Source organism: Mangifera indica, chromosome 1, assembly GCF_011075055.1.
Source record: "Mangifera indica cultivar Alphonso chromosome 1, CATAS_Mindica_2.1, whole genome shotgun sequence".
Lineage (NCBI taxonomy): Eukaryota > Viridiplantae > Streptophyta > Magnoliopsida > Sapindales > Anacardiaceae > Mangifera > Mangifera indica.
In genome coordinates, this window is record NC_058137.1 from 15,589,144 (window position 1) to 15,613,807 (window position 24,664).

The 24,664-nt window shown below is 33.6% G+C and overlaps 1 protein-coding gene across 1 annotated transcript; it reads right to left on the reverse strand.

The window, feature by feature from the left end:
• Positions 1-8,035: 8,035 nt before the first annotated feature.
• On the reverse strand, positions 8,036-24,244 carry LOC123221330 (alcohol dehydrogenase). The gene is made up of 8 exons (XM_044644161.1): positions 23,854-24,244; positions 23,630-23,765; positions 23,465-23,534; positions 23,126-23,219; positions 13,890-14,103; positions 11,832-11,973; positions 9,858-10,028; positions 8,036-8,441 (listed from the first exon to the last, which is right to left on the reverse strand). Exons 1-8 carry the CDS (start codon positions 24,140-24,142, stop codon positions 8,250-8,252), a joined length of 1,308 nt encoding a protein of 435 aa, XP_044500096.1. The 5' UTR covers positions 24,143-24,244; the 3' UTR covers positions 8,036-8,249.
• Positions 24,245-24,664: the final 420 nt, after the last annotated feature.

Sequence of the window (24,664 nt, forward strand, 5' to 3'; positions counted from 1 at the left end):
TCTTCTGCTTCAATTATACTGAAGTCCTGAAAATCAATATAAAAATACGTTTTAGATACATAATCATCATGATGTTATATAATTTGTCATGTCTGCTCACTTTGACGGTTTTGGTATCGGACATCTGTAACCTCCACGGATCTTCAACGATGATGCCGGGGCATTATTGAGTAAGGGAACTTCAAAAGCACCCGCTGCACTGGACCTCAAAGCCCCCCACCAATCGACATCTTTCCCAGTGCCCCATTTGTCTCTGCCAAATCCACACAAACTGGTTTTTTCATAAAAAATGTTGGTTGGTCCTGGAACATACTTCAAATTGAATGTAAATCCCATCATCAATGGAAAGGCCGGTTGTAGTAACAATTAAAAAAGAAAAAAAATCAAAGGCGTTACTAATTATTTAAGAGTATTTAAACATGACCATGGGCTGGGCCAAAACTTAGGCCCGCACAGTGATGGACATTGATGGGCTTCTAGGCTGGGCTGGCCTATGTAATTTTTAAGGTCCAAAGTTTGACTCTATATATATACGATTAGATCCAGCCATAATTAAGCCAGCTTATTTAAACAAATTTTTTAAAAAAATTTAAACATAAATTATTTTTAAATTATTAAAATCAAGAATAGTACCCTGAATATTTTATTTATAATCTCTCACTTGTGAAAGAAGAATATCGTAATTACATAATGAAAAATTTTATAAGTTTATAACATAGTACAAATAAATTCATTTATATACTATACAATTACAAACATAAATAAAATATATATACCATACCATTTATCTACCAATCCTCAAAGTCTAAATTTCTGAATTCATTTAACATTGGATCCATTTGTAATTTTTTGTAATGATAAAACTGAAATGAAAATGAAATTATAAACACAAAGAATTATTATTTGCGAATTCATATAGTTTCAGAAAGAGAGTTGATGAGAGAAAATGAGATTGAAAATATAATAAAAGAATTGAGATTGAGAGATTTATAAATAAAATTAGAAATGAAAAATATTTGGAGCGGTTTATATAAAAAATTTAAAAAAAATACGGTTGAAGGCTTCTACTTGTGGTAGAAGCAATGCTTCTGTCATTTTATTTTTATTTTTATACTTTTTAATAGTATCAGGCTAGACCAAACTGGCTCATAACCTAATATTAAAGTCTATAACCCGGTTTGGAAAGCCCATAAGTTGAACTCAACACATTATAGTGTTAAGTCAGGCCTAACGTATTTAAGAGTATTAAAAATTTACTTAATTTTTTTTTTAGAAACAAACCGTATGTGTGTGTGTGTGTGAATATATATATATATATATATATATATATATATATATATATATATATATATGTTTCAATTTTATATTTAAACTGTATTAAAAAAACATGCATCTTTTCAAAAAAGAAAAACAATGTGTTTGATGCAAGGACAAGGTCAACTCTAGACACAACAAAAAGGTCCGCATGCCTTAGGGCCCTTTGCTAAAACATAGCTAAGAAAGACACAACCCATTACTATAGGAGGTTGTGTCTGGCCCGACATGACACTATAGTCGTGTCTTAAAAAAAATTGGAAAATTGGAAAAGACTAGTAGTAGTTGGTTTGATCAAAATTCTTAATTTTTTCTTCAAATTTTTTTCTATATAAACCCCCTCCCCCTCCCAAAATTCATATATACACTTTCAATCTTTCATTCTTGTCAATCTAATATTCTCTCATCAATCTCTCATTGTCAAACTTTCTGAATTCGTAAACAATATTTCTCGTGTTTATAATTTACTTTTCATTTCAATTATTATTTTTTTTATATCAAAATATTTTATAAATGAATCCAAATTTAAATGAGTTAAATTCGTTTGAATATTATGATATTGATGATATTATTGATAATCAATGTAGAACAAGAGCACATACATTAACAGGTGAAAGCGAGACAACTATAGGCTTGATAGGAAGAAAAAGAAAGCTAAAGTCTATGGTGTGGGATCACTTTGATCAAATACAGAAAATGATTAAAGGAAGAGTAATTCGTTAAGCAGTGTATAAACACTGTTGCCCATGTTTAACATGTGTTAGTTCAGAGAGCATCGGACATCTTCGTCGATATATTATAAATTATTGTAAAAAAATTTCACATGAGATGAGATAGCAATAACAAATTGTTTTTACCATATCACGATATGTTGGTCCTAGAGCCAATGTAGCAGGAGATCTGAGGGATTCTGGGCACATGGGAGAAATATTCAATTTCATGTACAATCAAATAAAAATGTGAGACTACATAAACAAGTATATTGTCATTTCTGACCGAACTTTTTCTTATCCTAAAGATGAAATAGATAATGTAAAATAGTGTTCAACCCACATTTAAAAGAATTCACAAGTCTATTCTTAGGTAAGACATTCTTAGAAATTATAAATTAATGGAATTAAAAATTATAGGAGAACTTTGTAATTTTAATGGTGCTATTTGAGGAACTTCAAACGTATGGACTACCACAAATCAAAACATAGGACATCTATGAGCAACTATTCATTACATTAATTTTAATTGACAATTGTGCAAAAAAGTAATTACATTTAGAAATTTAGAATATCTATATAGTGGTCTTACAATTTATCGAACATTAGCTAATATTTTTTATTAATATAAAATTAATAGTTTTATTTTTACAATGATTTATGATAATGCAAAAAATAATGACAAAGTCATTAAATTAATGTTAAATCACATATCTATTTCATTTAATAGAAGATTATTTCATTTTAGATATGTATGTTATATTATTAATTTAATACCTCAAGTATGTTTGAACATGGTTAAAAATCAAATTAGACCTGATAGTTCGTGTCATCAGATCGTGTTTGTGTTGTGTCAGTTTGAGTTTCGTATCAATGACCTTCAACTCTAAATTGATCCAAACTAAAATCGTGTTGAAATTTTTTAATCCTAATCCAACCCTTGAATATTCAAGCTGATCTAATCTGGCCCAAATTGATATTAAATTATCTATTATTTTCATTCTCCAAAGTGTTTTTATCATTTTAATTTCTATACCAAATTACCCCAACCAATAATTAATAAAACATATAATATAATATTTTGTCTTATTTACAAATGGTATAAAAATTATACACTAAGACTTTTAAAACACGTCAATAATCTAACTAACTAAATCGCATTCTTACTACTTAATAATAAAATAAATAATATGAGTAATTACAATTATATGAAAATACAACTATATGTAATCTGTAAATATTTTAACTGTTATTTATATTGTTTTTCAATATTTCTATAATTTATTGTTAACAAATTTTATTAAAGTAATATTTCTCTAAAATATTTAAGTCAATTCGGATTGTATCGAGTTATTTTCATGTGAACCCTAACACTATCTGATTTAATTTTGGATTGTGTTGGATTGACCCAAAATAAATTTTATGTCATAAAAGCTTAATCTTAACCCCATTTTTTTTGTATTGTGTAGTATCGGGTTAATAAGTGGTGTTGAAAATTGTTGACTTGAGATTAAATATCAACAATTACACATGTCATTACATGCATTTCATCATACCTATCACATATTTACACATATCATGAATTGTATAAGTCAATGAGGTTAAGACAAAAAAAATTAAAAATAGATGTTAGAATTAGATGAAATTCAACATATATTATATTGAAAGTATGCGAAGGGTATGACGTAGTTATAACAAACTTCAACACCGAATCAAAAGATTCAAAAAATGTAATTTTTTTTCTACAAATTATGATTGGAAATTGTCATGGCTCTAATAAACATGTTAGAGCTATTAAAAATAGCCACAGACCAATATTCATGTGTGCATTATCTAACTATATGTTTAATTTTGTATAGTATGTTAAAAATTAATGATATTTTTAAATAGTATAGGTATCATAGTATTTTCCAAAATGCATCTAGACAATTGGAATAAAAAATTTTTTAAAAAATATTGGAACGAAATTCTTTTCCTTTATGTTGCTGCCACTGTTTTAGATTTTAGGGTAAAATGATCACTAGTAAAAAATTTATTAAATGCTATTAATAAAAATTTATTAATTTCTAACAGTAATTGCATAGACGATGTTCAAAAATTTTTATTGGAAATGCATAGTATTTATAAAAATAAATATGAAAGGAGGCATAAACTTCAGAACTTGAAGTAAGTTCTGGTAGTTCAAACAGAAAAAAGTCATACATATAATCACTTTTGTGCAAAGATAAACACCGTATGGGTTAAGGTACAAATTATGGTAAATTTTATAATATATCAATATTAATCATTATTCAAAAATTATTAAACGATATGATAATGACAAATTAGATATTTTGGCATAGTTAAAAACAAATCATGAAAGTTTTCTTGTATTTGTTGTCATGACCCAAAATCTACAACCTCTTTGGTGTCTACTTTAGTATAAGAATCCGCTTTTAGTGTAAATGAATGCATATTGGATGATAAATAATCCAATTTATACCCACATACAGACAAAATGATTGTGTGTATGAAAGATTAGGTGAAAACTGAGTTTAAAATACAGAATCAAGTTACAAAAGATATCTTTGAAAAATTCAAGAATATCGATGTTGAGGACAAGTAGAAGATTAGAGATGTCAATGGGCTAGGCTGGCTCCGGCTCGGTCCATTGGGTTGATGAGCCGGGCCGGGCCTAAGGCCCAAACAGTAATGGGCCTTCGAGTCAAGCCGACCCATTGAAATATAAAGGCCCAAGACCTAGCCCATATAATAACGGGTCTTAATTGTGTCGAGCCGGGCTTTAATCAGGTCGGCCCAACCCATTTAATCAATATTTAAAAAAAATTTAATTAAAATTTTTAAACACAAATTATTTTTCAATTATTAAAATTGATGACAGTATCCCAAATATTTTATTTATAATTCCTCACTTGTAATAGAGGAATACCGTGGTTACATGATAAACAATATTATAAATTGATAACATAGTACAAATAAATTAATTTATATACGGTATAAATTACAAAATATAAATAAAATATATCTATTATATAATATTTATCTACTCATCTTCTATATCTAAATCTCTGAATTCTTCAAAGATAAAAAATTATTATTTGTGAATTTAGATATTTTATAATATTTTGTAATGATAAAATTAAAATAAAAATAAAATTATAAATATAAAGAATTATTATTTACGAATTCAGATATTTTTCGAAAGAGAGTTAATGAGAAAAAATGAGATTGAAAATATAATAAAATAATTGAGATTGAGAGATTAAAAAATTTGTAAATAAAAGTGAAAATAGAGAAAAATAGAATAAATTTATTTTAAAAAATAAATTAATTAAAAAATAAAGTAAAGGCCAATCTGCCAATTGGCTGGCAGAAGCAGAAGCAGATTCTGCTTCTACTGCCTTGCGGTAGAAGCAGAAAAAAAATAAAAAATTTAATTTTATAAACAGTAGCGGGCCAGGACGGGCCAGCGCATGAACCTAATATTAAAGTCCTAAGCCCGATCCGATAGACCCATGGGTCTAGCGCGACACTCTATAGTGTCGAGCTGAGCTTTATCGTGCTCGAGATTTTTATCGTGTTTTGGGCTGAACCTTTATTTGGCCTGACCCAATTGACGTGTCTATAAAAGATGACATATATATCATACTTATATTTGTAATTTTACATTATGTAAATAACTTGATTTATAATATGTTAAAATATTTTTCATTATGTAATTATAATATTCCTCCGCTACAAGTAAAAAAATTATCAATAAAATGTTTGAGATATTGTTATCAGTTTTACCAATTGGAAAATCATTTTTTTTATTTTTTAATTAAAAAATTAAAAAAATATATTTTATGAGACCAATTTGAGTGGCCCGACATGATATAACCTTATATATATAAGATTGTGCCATGTGCCTAGGATTATTTGTAGGCCGGCCTAGCAGAAGGCTTGTGACTATGTAGGCCTTAAGCCCGACACAATTGTAGACCGGTGGGCCACACTAAAATCAAACCAACGCAACCCATTTTCGTGTCTTGTCAACTCCAATCAAGTATAAAATTAAAATTTCAATGTGTCAACTTCTTAAACTATGCACTTTGTGTTCACTTTCATTTCTCCAAAAAACACTTATTTGTGTTGCAAGTGAGGTTGGATTCGAAGAGAGTTTAGTCAGTTTTGAAATGAGTTTTGCTTAAACGAGTGCAAAAAGAGCGTAAACGCAAACGCAAACGTAAACTTGAACATAAATTAAAAAAAATGAGCATAAACTCAAGCCTGAACCGAACAGGGCCGTACTCGGTGAGCCAAGATGGGTCGCTTAATTAATTAAAATTTTAAAACGACACCATGTGATGCTGGTGAATTAAAAAAAAAAAAATCTACAGTTCTAAACTCTATTCTGCTTCTTCTTATCAGCAAGTTGGGTTTTTTCTACCACTGTTGTGCCTCAGCTCAAACTTTCTCCACCTTTTCTATTCATTCACACTTCAGAGTCTACAGTTCACACTCCTCGACACCGCGACTTCGACGTTGTTGGCTCTTCTTTCCTTGCATTCCGTTTTCTCTGTTGCATGTCTTCAACAACTTTTGGCCTTTCTTTGACATTTCTTCGATGGTTCTCCAGCAAACTGTTAGCGTATGGCGACATTAACAAAGTAAGTCAAATAGTCTGTAAACTCAGCATTGCTGCTTTTAATCTCCTGTTGAAAGGAAAAGCATATGATGACTGGGGATGCAATAATTGAAAGAAGTCAGAATTGAATAATGTACATTGTTTGAATTAGTTCATTGTTTATGGGAAAGTAAAATGCACTTACATAAAATGAAGTTGATCGTACGGTTGTTTTTTTGATTTTGTGATACTCTGTAGTGTAAACCCAACTTTGTTGCCAATGAAAATGCTTTGTTGCTAATAAAAATGGTAAGAACAATGAATTTCAGGGTTGTGGTGTAAACCCAGTTGATCGATTGTTGAATGGAAAAGAACAATGAAAATCACAAATTTTTCATACAAGTTATGTGGCGCTCTAACAAAACTGCTTTCTCGAATGACTTGCAAAATTCCTAATCAACTAATAGCAATATTTTCGGTTGTCATTTTGATAATATTTAATAGTTATACGAATGAAATGGGTGTGGGGAGCATTTCTGGGAAGATTTATGAGAAAATTAGAGCAGTTCTTTGGTGAATTTCAGGGGATTTCTCTGAAAGATCAAAAATTTGTTGGAAGTTTCTATTAAATTTTGGAGCAACCTGGTTATGCTTTTTGTTCAAAGAGTAGGATAAGTGAATAAAAGTAAAAAAAAAAAAAAAAAATTGGCTTGCAATACTTAGAGCCATCATTCAGTAGTGACTGATCAGTTTTTGGTTTCTTTTTTTTTTCCTCTTGGATGTTTAATATGCTTGTCATTGAAAATACAAGTTAAATGCCTCACCAATAAACTGCTTTGTTATTACTTGATAAAATGTCTCACCAATAATCTGCATTGTTATTGAAAATACTGCTAAAATGCCTCACCAATACACTGCTTTGTTATTGAATATATAAGTTAAATGTGTAAAATCAAGGCCTGTTTGAGCTGAATTTTACATGACTTGAAAGATAATCTTGTAACTTGATTCTATGTACAATGACAAAATCCACCATTTGCATTCTGATCTCTAATCTCTATGAGTTCCGTACTAGTGTTGTTGACACCAGAATTAATAGTTCCTATTTGTTGATGATACTGAGAAGAGAGACTCTAGTTTTGTCACAAGCCTGAAAGGCAAGCCCAAAGCAAAGTCAAGCTGAGCCATGCAAACCCCAACAAAATTCAACCAATACACATAACCCAAGCTAAGTACGAGCCGATTACGAACTCTTAAATTACAAAACAAACCGAACCTGAAATCATGTTCCACCAAGCTTGGCAAGCACAAGCCGAGCCTAAGGCTTGGTCTTTTGAAAACAAGCCAACCCCTATTCGGGTTCAGCTCAGTTCGTATCCCACTCTAGCTATAAGGCTTCCTTCAATTGTCAGTTGCAAATTTGGATAAAATTAAATGATGAGAAACAAATTCTTTTACAAAGAAAAAAGATGTTTGTTATCTAATCACAAACGCTGCACATTGGAGGTGAATGCTCATGAGGCACATCTTAAATACTCTTCTTCTGTTATGAAATAACAAACAAAGCATGAATCCCACACCTATTCCAACACATACCTTCTGCTTTGAACAAAAACAAACTACATTATCTCCACAACACCACGACTGATAATTCTTCCGTTGTTGAGATCTTCAAAGGCTGCACCCACCTCCTCAAATTTGTATTTTCTTGAAACGGCATTTTTCAGATTGAAAATGCCTGTTTCAGCCAGTTTAACCAACTTGGGAAGGTCTTGTCTAGCCCTGCCCCCATACGACCCAATCACCTTTATCTGCTCCAATGGATCATTGCATATATGTCAGAATCAAATATTGATCTAGAACGATAAAACACAAGCTTCTAAGAACAAAGCAAGAGGGGCATAAAAAGTCGAAAAGGAAGAGGAAGACATGACAATTCTGCTACAGCAAAAGCATTTCCATCCATGATTTTGCCTTCCAAATAATGTCTTTTGTCCCAAGACATTATACTACTTCATTTATGTTCTTTCATGTTACAATTGTTATAACTGTAGCTACCATAGAAAATAATCTGGTCTCAAAAAGCATAATATAAAAATAAGAGATTGACTGTATTCATCAACCTCTATAAAACTCAATGCTACAAAAAACAGAAAGACCTAGTTAAAGAAGTGAAGGGTGCAGCCTCTGAGCAAAGCTAGTTGAGACGACTAGGCATCTTGTCACCACTAAGGTGAAAGTATTAGAATGTCGTTGATGGGTAGAGTAGCCTCATCCAATTTTGTATGGTCTCCCCAACTACCAGAGGAGTCTATAAGGTCAGCATGTACTTAAAATGGAATATATTGCCAGTTAGAAACCCTAAAGGAGATTCTTAGAAACAAGTGAATGTATGAAAAAAAAGTGTAGGACAAAAGTTAGTATTTTAAAAGAAAATGTACAAAATGTTGACCCAGTTGTGACACAGAAATCAATTAAGTTAGTTTCTGGTTAGTTTTAAGAAGCTAATAACAGATAGACTATCTAAGAGAAGTTATGATGAGTTAGAACCTATGCAATTTACAAGTGGCTTAGATTATAAAGATATTAAGGATGGAGTCACAGCATAGGTGCCAGCTCTAAAAACTATGAAACTGTGAGGATGTAAATTTTTCAAAGGACCATGGTTTCTTGACTGTTTCTTCGAAAGCAGATTTGTTTCTCAATATGTACAAAACTATGTATTGAATACTCCAACAAACAGGTGAATATCTAGGAGATGTCAATAGATATTGGGTATTAAAAGATCGAGGCAAGTGTTTTCAAGGACTACAATAATATTGCTGTAGTTATTATTGAATGCTATCAGCAAGTACAAAACCCAATTTAAAACTTGAAACCAGGGATCAGTTTGAGTTAATTTTGATTAGCCAAAAATATAGATCAGTTGAAAAAGAATTACAATCATCAAATTTTATTTGAGATGTGAAGAATACTACTTAGGTTTGTACTTTTTATAAACTGTGTGATGTGTTTTTCAAAGTACAAATAAAATGCTTACCAAATTACCTTTACATCATAGCAATAGATTTATGCCCCACTACTGAAATTTTAACAATGATGAGTCAGCAATGATAGAATGTGCATATGAAAGAAATCAATAGTGTTATAAACACGAAGTTTTCTACCAAATTGATTTACTGAAACTACACAATTATTAATGACTATACACACCATAAAATACATACCTTTCTACGAACAAGACGATTAATATCTATCTCCCCAACAGCACCTGATTGTGTAAGTCCAATCATTACAGCTTTTCCTCCATCTTTGACACTCTGAGTACACTGCAAAAATGTCTGAGGCTTTCCCAAGGCTTCCACAGCAACATCTACACCCAGTCCCCCAGTTATTTTCTACCAAAAACGAGAGAATCTAATTATGAAGCTGATCATAACCTTAAGAATGTTTGAATAAATACTTATCTAGAGGTTCAGTATAAAAATGGGCCCTATACCAAAAATCAATTTAGCAGTTTATTCCTGAAGTTGAAACAAACATGTCAAGACAATGAATTTTTTAACATTCAAAATATGATCCACTAAACGATTCATATAGAAATAGGATTCTTTTCTTTCTATCTTTTTTCTTTTGGCATAACCAAAAGAGCATAATTTGCCAGGACTTTTGACACATCAGATGAGCAGATATATAAAGGTAAGAATTTTCATCAGAAACAAAGAAAACTTGTTTTAACCTAAGAAATTCTAAAAAAGAAAATTATTACACATAATAAAAAAACACTATGCGCTGTTTTACAATTTCTATATTGAACAGCTCTCCAAATAATTCACATTATTGTATCAAGTACCCCTAGATGGTTTTGACACGCTCTATCACTAAAAGATTAATCTTCTGGAGAATCTTCAAATTTTTCTCTCTCCATTGAGTTCAAACACCCTAAAGGCAGAGAAAACCACATAACCTGAAGCATTTTAGCCAAAACTAATAGGAGATACTTTTAATGAAGTTTCAAAGCTCAATGAAATCTTTAATGATTTTTAGAACTCATTGGAGTTTTGTGTCATTAAGTCAAATCTTACAAGCGTCCAAAAATTTACAATTATTTTCTATACATTTTTGGTTCTTCGAAGATTAACTTGAAAAGGAACATATCAATCTACCACGGAGAACTTCCACTTAGATTCTAATACTTTCCAAGCATTATTAATATTTGTATTTTTGTAGAAGTCCAATATTCCATTATCATACATAAACAAATTCACCAAAAGAACAAGCTTCGGGTTTTTTCATTCTTTTTAACTTTCTTTTTTGTCTTTTTCTTACCGTACCATATCGAGAAGATGATTTAAGGAACATAGAGAGGAAAAACATATGTTATGCTGAACAATCATTAATGCCAAGGGTTTAACATTATAATAAAGAGACAGAAGTTACAACTCAAAACCTGCAAACCTGCACTTGCAAATAGCCAAATTTATGCAAAGGATAATTACGTAAATCCAAAAAAAGATTAATCACTTACTATGTAAATCAAAATACAATCTAACTGCTACATATTATGAAATAGTTAATAAAATAAGAAGCATATCAAGATTAAACATAATAGCCTGCTATTACATAGGCTCTAACCATCAAGATGAAAACCAAAAACTTTAACTTATAGGAACATTTCAATAATAGTATTCAAACTCAAAATCATCATCATCTAAGAGATTACATTATTAAAAATGCAAAAGTGAAGACAGTCAGAAAATAAAACATTGAAAAGAAAAAGTAAAGAAAAACTAATAGAATGAAAAAATGAAAGGCAAAAAAAGAAGCTAAAGAGAGAGAGAAAACAAATACAACCAAAGAAAACAGGCAAAAGAATTGTTGGACCAGAATGACATGACTGAAGTCCGAAAACAGTGAAAGAAATCAATGGTTATGCCTACCCTCTCTGGTAAACAAAATTGACAAAAAAAAGGCAAAATCTAATTTATGCAAGTGAACAAAAGTATAGCATCATGAATAATTTCATTTTTATAAACACTAAAGTTAGAAAAAGAAAATGAAATGAGTTTATTTAAGAGAAAAGATATTAGATAGCAGATAGTCCATGGAGAGTTGCAGTTCAATAGACAAGATTAAATTATTTATTTGAAGTTGAAGTTCCACATCTTATAAAAACCTAAAGAAATGTATTAAGCACATACTCTAATTTTTTCAATGGCATCTTCTTGAATAGCATTCACAGTGTGAGTGGCACCAAAAGTCTTAGCCTTCTGCAGTTTTTCATCATGAATATCCACAGCAATTATATCAGAGGCCCCGAATGCTCTAGCTATCTGCAAACAACTGGAGCATATGATCTAGTCATGATTATGTTGGAGTTGGCCCTACTGAAATGGAGCTTACATCACCCAAAGTTATTCCCAAATTCTAAATCAAGATATAAAAACTATCATCAGCTGTCTAAAAACTCAAATATTTTAAATCTTTCATGAGTTTTGTATAAATGCCTTATGTCAAGTAGTCCAGCTGTATATTAAAGTTAAATTTCCAATTTTATAAATAACAATTTTTGCCTGCCTATAACTTTAAGTGAAATGCCATGTAGCCCAATAGTCATAAAACATCTTATACTTCCCTTTCCTCTGGTATTCACTTTCAAAAAACTTATGCATGCAACTCCAGGAAGAGCTACTAAGTTCATTATAAAAAATATAGAACTTTCTAAAAAGTTGAGGTCCTCATTAAAGTTTCCAAGGAAACCAGCAAGATAGTATCTGTGTTTTAATTTTATCTAGATTATAAATAGACCTAAATGTACAAATCTCATATTTGGCATTTGTTTTTCTTTTCTCCTCACATGTCCAAGTGTCAATTATATTTGACTTTACATAAATAAAAACATATAAAAACCAAGATCTTGATAAAATTTTCTTTACAAAATTATTGCTGTCTATATTTTTACTTATTAAAAAATTAATAACAAATTACGATGTGATAGAAAAAGTGGTGGCAGAATTGGCGGCAGATAATATTTTGACAAAGGTAAAACACCATACTATGGGTGGCTGTGATGGTAGTGGATATGATGGTGGGGTGGCTGTCAATGGTGGTGATGTACCTGATTTAAATGTTTTTCTAACATCATAACGAGATGATTGAACCCTATAAACCATTCAGTATAAGACCAAACTTGAAAAAGGTTAGTAAAGTTAAACCCATTCAACATTTTTTAAAATGAATGACAAAACATCAGTCTAGTCTTATAATTGCTTTTCAAGAAATTAACATTGCTACCTCCCATGCATTGTGAGAGTCAAATTGGCCAGTTTTTCAAAGCCACAAAATAAAATATTATCAGTCTAGTCTTATAACTGCTTTTCAAGAAATTAACCTTGCTAAAACTTTATAAAATCACAATTTATACTTGATAGAAAATGAAATATTATCATAATACTGCACCAAGACAAATCTTTCCTTGGGAATCATGAACATGCTCTTACTTCATCCGGGGCTTTCACAAGTATCGCAAGAACCACCACTTAGTGATGATACTTTTGGCCTAAACTCGCTTTAAGATGATGCATAAACCAAAAAAGCTTTAAAGACTATAGAACACCTTCTGCATCTCATCAAAGTCCATTGAAAGCATTTGTTTCCCACACGGTTTATATCAACTTAACAGTCAGTCACCTCATGCTCCAGATTTTTTTTTTTTTTGTGGATAGAATCACCTAGTTTTACACTAGTTCTTATAGGTAAAATGTTTCAACTTAAACTGAAAAGGTAAATAGGTCTAGTGGAAAGAAGGATTATATAATTTTTTTTTTTTTTTGGAGAAATCCAAAGGGCAATTTAACAGTGAACTGTCTTGTTACTTTCTAGGAATTCAAAACTTGAAAAACATATAAGAAAATGAAGAATGGAGGTGGATGTGATCGTGGAGGACTTGTTAATTGTAAATTCTATTTAGTGCCTAGAAAATCTGGGGTAATATGATAACAAACTTCGGTAAGTCATGACCAACATTTTGTCTCTAAAAATTCTGAATGTTGCTTAATTTAGGATAGACTTACTCCATGAGATATATTTAGATTTAACAAAACAGCGTAATTAACTTCAAAATCATTTAATTTGGAAAAAGTAAATGTTTATTTTCACATCATCCAACGTCATGTAGCTATCACCAAACATTAGAAAAAAATGACAAATAGATAAGAGATAACTAAGTTTGTGTCATAACAAAAAATATTATTCTTTACCTGGACCCAACACCGCCAATTCCGATCACAGCCACAGAATCACCAGGATGAACCTCAGCTGCATGAGCCATAGCACCATAAGCTGTGAACACAGCACATCCCAAAATTGCAGATTCCGTGTATGGTAATGTGTCCGGCAAAACAGTTAATGCATGTGCTGGCACAACACAGTATTCAGCTATGCCTCCCATACTATACATGAATACTGGTTTTCCTACAGGATGAAGCATAATTTTTAGTAATTCAAACACAAAGTAGACATTCCAGAATAATAAGGATGCAACTTACTGAAAAAGAAGAGACGGATTAATAATCACTGTCAAAGTTATTATGAAGATTATATAACGAACAAGAGAGGCTTCAACTGAGGAAGAAGTATTGTGTGGCAACAATTATGGACCACATAACAATCAACCATAGACCTATATATCAGGGAACATTTACAGTCAATTTGTCAAAAGCACATAGTCTCAAACATGATCAAAATGATTCCTACTTGCTGTTGGATTTAATGGTAGCTTGTAATGTTAATACAAGTCAAATCCCACATTGAAATTGGAACAAAAGGCATAAGATATATTGAAAGAATGCTTAAGATTTGACACTTAATAATTGGATTAGGAATGGGTGTTCCTGTTCATGGAATGAGCACAATTAATGTTAGAATGGGCATCCCTTCTATGGAATGGGTGATCCATGAATGGGATTCATTGATTAAGCTTCAGAACAGGCGTTCTAATTCTGGAACAGGTCATTCCGAAGCAGAAAGATTTGAGATATTCTGGAACGAATTTTATGAAACAAGTTTGTTCTTGCGTTTTTCCATATGGTTTGGGCACTCCATACATGGAATGGCCATTTCATAAACTCTACAGGCATATGGAAAGGGTATTCCATGAATTCTGCAGGCTTATAGATAGGTATTCTGTTAGGGCAAGAATATATGTAAGGAGAAAGGTAAAGAAGGAGAGAGGAAGAAAAGCAGTGGGCGGCAATTCAAAATAAAAGCGGATCAGCCAATCAAACAGGGCAGTTGCAACAGATTCAAAGCAGTTGAGAGCAGAGACTATAATCAGACAACAGTCTTTAAACAAGTTAAAGGATGCTGAGGTGGCAGCACATGAGTGGAAGGAAAAAGCTGGAGAGAAGGGAGAGCAGTTTATAGACCTGGAGTTAAGAGAAGAGGAGGAGAGAAGAAAAAAAGCAGGAATTAGGAAAAAGGGAGAGTTCCAGCCTCTCTAATGCTGGATAGGTTCTGGATAGTTGACTGATGCATTTTGGGAATCTATTGATGGAATGTGTTTTTGTATCATCTTTCGTTAAGGTTGGAATGTATTGCTATGCTATTGTTCAGGCAATGACATAGCAGATGTAACTGGAAACCATAAAATACATATATATATATATATATATATATATATATATATATATATTTTGTATCCAGAAGTAAATATAATACAGCAGATCTGCATTGTTTTGCTAGTGACAGTACATTGCATTGCTCAATATCATTATCATTGTTATTATTATTAATTATTACAATCTTTAAGCTAGTTGACTCAATCAATTGGAAGTTGGCTGGATTGTGTGCAGTCCTAGGTCTGTAACAACTGGTATCAGAGCATGACTAGGATGGAGTCCAAGGTGGAAGGGCTGGAAAGAGAAGTAACGGGGGTGAAAGGGAGAGTGGACGAGATGGGCTCCAACATGAGGAATATGGATTCTCGAATGGAGAAGATGGAGTCTCATATGGAGACAATTAAGGAGTTTCTGAAGGAGTTGAAGGAAACGACATTGGCAAGAGAAGGAGGCAATAAGGGTAAAACTCCAGTGGGTCAAGAGGCATCACCATCTGACCTCCCACCCCTGAGAGAACCATTGGAACAACACCTTGGCCGCACTAAGGAAATAGTCGAAGAAGAAGGCACAGTGGAGGACCGATGAGTTGAAGGTGACATGAATGGAAGAAATCAGAGGGACCTGCAATATCGACGACTTGAGCTTCCTCTATTTAATAGAGATGAAGCACTTGATTGGGTATCCAAAATAGAAAGATATTTCACCGTGAACCGCCTAACCGAGAGAGAAAAGTTAATGACAACGGGAATTGGAATGGAAGGTGATGCTTTACATTGGTTGCAATGGACGGAGAAGCATCTGCCTTTCTTTGGTTGGGAGGAATTTAAGATGGAGGTGTTGGTGAAGTTTCCACCCCCAGACGAATGAATGACTCAAGAGAAGCTATTCACCATACGACAAACGAGTTCAGTACAGGAATTCCGCAGTAGGTTTGAGTTGTTGTCAGCAGCAATGGACGGGTTATAGCAAGAGACTTTTCAAGCTATATTTCTGAACGGATTGGTGAAAGAGGTTCGCATGGAGGTCAAGCTCTTCCACGCACATTCCTCGATGGAGACGATGACCAGGGCATGTCAAGTGGAGAGAAAGAATTGGTTGATAGATGAAAAGTACGTCACCGACCTAGCAAGGCCTACTCGAAAGCCCATGGAAGTCAAGCCCACCCGACATATTTCCACCACCAACCCAACCTCTATCCCACCCAACCCAGCATGAAACCAGCCCAATTACCATTTTTCTAACCCAACCAACCCTAGCCCACTTAATCCAACCCAAAACCAAACCAGCCCAACAACCAACTACCAACCCACAACTTAAACGAAATTTGTCCCCAAGTTCCTACGAAATCCACTCACCCTAATTCCCAAAGCACAACTCTTTCACTTCCCAGAGACATCGACAATTTGAGTGCATCATCACTGACTTTCAGAAGAGACAGCAACTTTCGACGACTATTCGACAAAAAATATCAAAGGAAAGTTGAAAAAGGGTTTTATTTTAACTGTGATAAGAAGTTCTCTCCGAGCACTGTTGTCAATTTAGACAGCTCAGAGTAATGATTATCAAAAAGGTAGAGACAGAGGAAACAGAAGATATAAGGGATGAGGAAGTTTCAATAGAAGCCAGGGAAATGAAAGTAAATTTGAACTCTTACTCCATCGTCGGTTTAGACTCATCGCAAACCATAAAACTTAAAGGGGAAGTCATAGGGAGGACGGTAGTGGTATTGGTGGACAGCGAAACCACTCATAATTTTCTCTCTGACCAGTTAGTTGATGAATTGAGGATTCCGAAGCAAGTTGTAAATTATGTTGTGGTGTTAAGTGAAAACTAGAGAATACACAGAGTTGGAAAATGTAAAGGGGTAATTCTCACTCTTCAGGGACTCACCATTCAACAAGACTTTTTTCCATTTCAATTGGGAGGTGTTAATGCTATATTGGGGATTGATTGGTTGAACCAATTGGGAGAAACCAAAAATAATTGGAAGACACAGTCAATAAAATTTCTATGGGAGGGGAAAAAAAAAATAGAATTATGAGAGGACTTATCGTTGGCGAGGCTAGAAGCTACACTCAAGACATTGCTCAAAACGACTTGCAAAGGAGAAGAGGTTTATTTGATTGAACTGAATATGGATTCAACTGCTATTACCAATGATGAAACACATCAGGATCCTAGCATCCAAGAGTTACTCCAGGAATTTGAAACTCTATTTTGAGAGCTTTGTGAACTTCCCCCGAGCCGAAGTCAAGACCACACTATTAGGTTGCAAGAGGGAGCTTTGCCTCCCAACCTACGGCCATACCATTGACCGTATTTTCAAAAGAATGAAATCAAAAAAATCGTTCAAGAAATGTTGTCGACCAGAATAATTCGACCCAGCACGAGTCCTTTTTCAAGCCCCATTATTTTGGTTTGGAAAAACGATGGAGGGTGAAGATTTTGTATAGATTATCGAGCTCTTAACCATGTAACCATTCCTGATAAATTTTCTATCCCTGCAATTGATGAATTGCTAAATGAATTGGCAGGAGCAATGGCCTTTAATAAATTGGATCTCAAGTCCGAGTATCATCAGATTCAGGTGTGAGAAGAAGATGTGGAGAAAACGGCCTTTAGGACACATGAAAGGCAGTACGAATTCTTAGTCATGCTTTTCAAACTAATGAATGCCTCGACATTCTTCCAAAACTTAAAGAACGAAATCTTTTGACCGTATTCATGGAAGTTTGTTCTCATGTTTTTTGATGACATTCTAATTTATGGTAGAGGATTGAGAGACCATGTATACCACCTAAGATTGGTTTTAAATTTGTTAAGAGACCATCAGCAAGTGATAAATATGAAGAAATGTTCCCTTGGAGAAACAAAAATTGAGTATTTGGGACACGTAGTTCCTAAAGAGGGAGTGGCAGAAGACCCTAAAAAAATTGAAGTCATGCAACAGTGGCCAATTCCAAGAGACTTGAGGGATTTAAGGGGGTTTTTAGGCTTTACTGGTTACTATCGACGCTTCGTAAAGGACTACGGAAAAATAACAATTACCTTTACCAATTTATTAAAGAAAAACACTTTTCATTGGGATTCTAAAGCACAAGAAGCTTTCGATACCTTAAAGATAGCCATGATTACCATTCTCATATTAGCAATGCCAGACTTCTCGAAGGAGTTTGAAGTGGAAACAGATGCCTCTAGTGTAGGATTAGGAGCAGTCCTAATACAAAATAGTAGACCCATGTCTTTTCTGAGCAAAGCTCTTTCGTTGCGAAATAGGAGCAAATCAGTTTACGAAAAGGAGTTAATGGCAATAGTGTTCGCTTTCTATAAATGGCACTACTACTGTCTAGGATGCCATTGCAAGTTTCGAACGGAGCAAAAGAGTCTAAAATTCCTCATGGAACAAAGAGTAGTTGGGTTTGAGCAACAAAAGTGGTTAGTGAAACTGATGGGGTACGATTTCATGATCGTATATCATCCGGAGTGCAAAAATAAGGTCGTCGATGCTCTATCCCATAATCCGCAATTCATGGGGGAATACTCAATTTCTACAGAAAAAGGTAGAAGGTGATACAAAACTACAGATGCTCATTCAAGATTTACTATACAACCCTGATTCGCGTCGTGGATATAGCCTGAGAGGAGGAAAATTGCTATACTAAGGGAGATTGGTTCTGTCCAGAAATTCTAGGTATATTCCCCAAATTTTAATTGAATTTCACTACTCTTTTGATGGGCCTTCTAGCTATTTCAGAACCTATAAACAAGTAGCCTCCATTCTCTATTGGGAAGGAATGAAACGAGACATCAAACAGTTTGTAGCCGAATGTGATGTCTGTCAAGGAATAAAGTATGCAACAACTTCACCCGCTGGTGTGTTACAACCTCTACCTATTCCATCCCAGATTTGAAGGATCTTACGATGGATTTCATCACAGGCTTGCCAAAGGTTAAAGGATTAGATGCGGTATTAATGGTGCTGGATACGCTGTCTAAGAGTAGGCATTTTATAGCAATTCGTCATGCTCGGACAGCAAAAGACATGGCTGAGATATTCATTTGGGAAATAGTACATCTACATGGTTTCCCTTGCACCATTATCATAGATCGTGATCGAATTTTTATGAGTCATTTTTGGATGGAGTTTTAAAGTAGCGGGGACCTCCTTGAAGTAAAGTTCAGCCTACCATCCTCAAATGGATGGTCAAACTGAGGTAGTCAATCAGACCTTGGAAACATATCTTCAGTGTTTTTGTTCTAGGCAGCCTCGAAATTGGCCTAAATGATTTGCTTGGGCCGAATATTGGTATAACACATCTTATCATAACACAGCAAGAATGTCGCCTTTTAAGGTTGTGTATGGCAGAGAACCACCTCCCCTTCTCAAGTGGATCGAAGAGGATTCGAAGATTCAGGAGGTGAGTCAAATGATCAAAGAAAGGAATCTCATCTTAGATGAGTTGAAGTAGAATTTATGTAAAGCACAAGAAAGGATGAAAAAAGCAGCAGATAAACACAGGCGGGAAGCAAAATTTCAAGTTGGAAATAAAGTATTCTTGAAGCTACAACCTTATTGTTTATGTTCGTTAGTCTCCCGCCCGAATGAAAAGCTTAGTCCCCAATTCTACGGGCCATATGAGCTCTTGGAAAGAATTGGTCAAGTGGCCTACCGATTACTCCTACATACGACAGCTAAAATACACCTTGTTTTCCACATGTCCTTGCTAAAAGCCTTTGCTTGAGGGTTTGAATGAAGAAATGGAGTTGGACGTGTACCCTAAAAAGATCCTGGAACATAGATATTCTGCTCATGGTGATCTTGAGTTATTAACTAAATGGGAAGGATTACCAAATTGTGAACATTCTTGGGAACTTTATGACAACCTTAAATATCTTTTCCCTCGATTGCACCTTGAGGGCAAGGTACCTTTTGATGGACAGGGTAATATTAGGCAAGAATATATGTAAGGAGAAAGGTAAAAAAGGAGAGAGGAAGAAAAGCAGTGGGCGGCAATTAAAAAAAAAAGCAGATCAGCCAATCAGACAGGGCAGTTGCAATAGATTCAAAGCAGTTGAGAGCACAGACAATAATCAGACAACAGTCTTTAAACAAGTTAAAGGATGCTGAGGTGGCAGCACATGAGTGGAAGGAAAAAGCTGGAGAGAAGGGAGAGCAGGTTATAGACCTGGAGTTAAGAGAAGAGGAGGAGAGAAGAAAAAAAGCAGGAATTAGGAAAAAGGGAGAGTTCCAGCCTCTCTAATGCTGGATAGGTTCTGGATAGTTGACTGATGGATTTTGGGAATCTATTGATGGAATGTGTTTTTGTATCATCTTTCGTTAAGGTTGGAATGTATTGCTAAGCTATTGTGCTATTGTTCAGGCAATGACATAGCAGATGTAATTGGAAACCATAAAATATGTATATATATATATATTGTATCCAGAAGTAAATATAATACAGCTGATCTGCATTGTTTTGCTAGTGACAGTACATTGCATTACTCAATATCATTATCATTGTTATTATTATTAATTATTACAATCCTTAAGCTAGTTGACTCAATCAATTGGAAGTTGGTTGGATTGTGTGCAAGGAAGCCTTCAGGAGATTGAAATGTTGCTGGACTGGAGCTAGTTCTGAGTGGAGGCATTCTGCAGTCCCAGGTCTGTAACATATTCCATTCTTGGAACAGGCATTCCATGCATTCTACAGATTTTTTTGATGTTCATAAGAAAATATTAAGTATCATACCTTTAATATTTTGGCGTATTTTGTGACATAATCAATTAAATTTCAATGGTTAAACAATTATTTCAATAATTCAATAGAATTTAAAAATTATTTTAAAAAGTTGTTATGTTCATTCATAAGTATATAGTTGTGATTATTCACAAACCAATGCAATTGCACAGGTATCTCTTATTAACAAATGCAATTATTCCTAGTGTCTAATCACAAAAGGTGTGTTTTCATTTCCTATATAAATTTGGTCAAGTGAATAATCATTGCAGACTATAGATTTCTAGAACTTTGTTGTATCTTGGAAGTGATTTTGCATTGTCCCAAAATTGCAAATGGGGCACAAATATTACTTTAAGGAAAGTTTTTACGAGGCTCAAAAACTATTCACTTTCTTCTTGTTTCTCTACCCACTCTCTATATTTCCCAAAACTTGCAAGGTGGATTCTCACCAAATGCCTAGACCCTATTCAACTTTTCAATGTTGAATAAGAAACTTTCATCATAGTATCATATTGTAGAAATAGAGATTCATGACAAAGGAAATGCACAGAAGTACACATAAATTAATTACAGTGCCAGTAAGAGAATTATTACTTAATTTGAAGGGAGTGTAAGAGAAAACCCATACTAGTCCTAGTCTAATGTTAGCAGCTCTTCTGTGTTATCTAAACCAATATTTATACAGTAAGCCTCCCAATGTAGGTATAAACCATAGCAAATTATTTAAGCAGAATGCCTTGGTTGTAAAAAGATTGTCATGATAAGAAACACTAACAAAAATTCAAAATAATGATGATAATTCTGAGAACACCATGTAAACCGGGTGTAGGAATTACACAAATACAAAGGGACATATTTCTAACAAGTGGGCAACATGTTGTGGAGGTATGCAAACAACTCTTTCAGTATTAACGCTTCTTTTTCTTAACTTGGGAATGGCAAAACCACCTAAGATGCTTTGGGGGACATTGAATGGAAGATGATATGTAGGGCCAGGCACATATGTACACAGATGCGCACACATGCACTTTACAGAGCAAGCAGCTAATGCAACATATCTGTCCATTTGACCTTCTAAATTGCTCCAAACTATGAGAAAGGGAGATCTGTATCCCTACTATCATTTATCTTGTGAAAAAATACTAAGATGCTTGCAAAATTCAGATGGCCAAGAGATGGTGTACTTTCTAGAAGAAGAAATCTTTTATTTTTCGCACTAGTGTTGTCATGCAATGTCAAGTTCCACAATATATTCAACTGAAAGAAAGATGGTTCATGACTGAGGTTGAGGGAATGGAGAAGTTAACTGAAACTTTTGATCGCAAGGTGGATATCATTAGACGTCTTAGATTTTCCTCAATAAACTTCTTTAGGGTAACAATTTTGTATTGAAGCTTCTTCCAATATTTCATATCCAAAATCATACATTTGATTAGACACATCTCGCAAATTAATTGTTAACCAATATATACTGCATATATAAAGAAACTACTAAATTTTTCAACATTTACTGCATATATAAAGAAATTATTAAATTTGTATGAGTTTAGAATAACAGGTAAGAAAAAGAAAAAGGTATGAAGCAATAGGACCATTTGGAGTCTATAAAGTAACTCAGTATATTAGACTACAGAATTGTAAGCATCAAATTTTGAGTTTAGAATAGTAAATAATATTTTTACCACTTCTTTTTAAATGTTGATTTAACTGGATTTTAGAAGATTTTATCATCAAGGAATTATTTATAGAAACGTTTGACATTTTGAATAGAAAAAAAAAATTTAAGATAATTTGTTTCCTGAAGATGAAAATAACCCCATGACAGATATCATTCTAAATTCTGTGTTGCTTCAAATTTCCAATAAAGTAGGTGCTTGCTGCAAAAGGAAGTTTTTTAAGAGCCAAAAAAAAAAAGAAGGTTAAAATGGGATATAAGTAGAAATAATTATGCTATTAGACTATTAGAGTATTTACTTAAGTTAAATAAAATAGCTAGATGATCATATGTTTTTTGGAGCCAACTTACTTACTGGCGTCTTAAGTAGAATCTGCTTCAAGTTTCTTTTAGTAAACAGTTGAATCAATATATAAATTATAAGAAACAAGCAGAAAATTACAGCACAGAATATTTACCACCATTTTTCAGGAAAAGCCGAGTTTCACCATCATAGAGAGTTCCTTTTGCCCTGTTGTAAGCAAAAAAATCTTCACATAAATCATCATGGCCCTGTGATACAACAAACAAACCAGCAGGTTCACTACATAGTCTTCATCAACGAAGATGTTATGATTAACAAAAAGAACCACACGTCAGCCGCTTAGTCAGCCAAGTCACACAAACAGAATTACTACAAATCCATAAAATAAATCAGAATTCATTTTCTCTCTAACTGTCTTAGTGATCTTTTTCTGTTATAGTTTTCTCTCATATTCTCACCATCCAGACCATCCAAATTCATAAATTAACAACACCTTAGAACAGTAGACGCAGTTGCCACAAGGCATAATGAACGATCCAACAACACGAGATCCAATTGGCAATCTGAAGACAAAAACATAAAAATTAAACATTTTCAAAAACCAGAAACAAGATTAGAAAAAAAATCGATCCGCTTGCTGTAGAACAAAGTTGAAAACCTTTGAGTGGTTTTGGAGTCAGTGAGGGGCCCATGTTCAACAACTTCCCCAGTTATTTCATGCCCCACAACACAAGGACTAGAGAAGGGAATTTCACCTTTCATAACATGAAGATCCGAATGGCACACTCCACAAGCTTCAGAAATTAACACAAGATAATCGCATTAATTAAAGTCAATTAAACACAAATTCGTAATTAATTTCGATGAGAAATGAAAAGTTACCTTTGGTTTTGACGAGAATTTCACCGGCTTTGGGGCGAGGTAGGTGGAATTCTTCTATCGTTAGGGGCTTGTTTGGCTCCCAAAAGACGGCGCCACGCATGTAACCGCCTGAACTCACGTGATAGGAAGCTGACGACGAGTGATTCGTGAGGTGATCAGTCACGTGATCGGAGGCATTGTTGAGTTGATGAATGTTTCGGTTTAGGAAGGAAGAAATTGATGATAAAATAGAGGATTTGGCAGTGGAGGAGGAGAGGGTGAGGCCCTTGGTGATGGCGGAGTGAATCATTCTGGAAGATCAAAATGGATGAGAGACTAGTTGGTTCGTTCTGGTCGTTTATGATTTTCCAGTGGTAATACTCACTAGATGAGTGAAAAGGGTTTGACTCAGGGGGATCGCCTTGTTCGTTCCACGTCATTGTCTTCATCTTTGGATTTCAAAATGGGTTAAATTACATTTACCTCCTCAGCTCTTCAATTGAAAAAGGGCATAGGTGTCAAATGGGCAAGGATAAAAGGGTCAAATGGGTCTAAAAAGAAATTAATTAATTAATAATTATAATATAAAAATTGTTTTATTAAAATTAACAGATAAGTCAATTATTGTTGGATTTGACCTTATTATAGAATTTCGTCCTATATATGTAAAGCTCAATTATGGTTTTTATATTTTTTACGGGCCAGTCTAACCTACAAGACTTATACCCTATTCGATATATAAACCCAACAGATTTAATAGACCTAACTCATAAAACTCATTATTATGTAAATCTTAAATCTAATTTAACCTATAGGTCCAACAGACTTAATT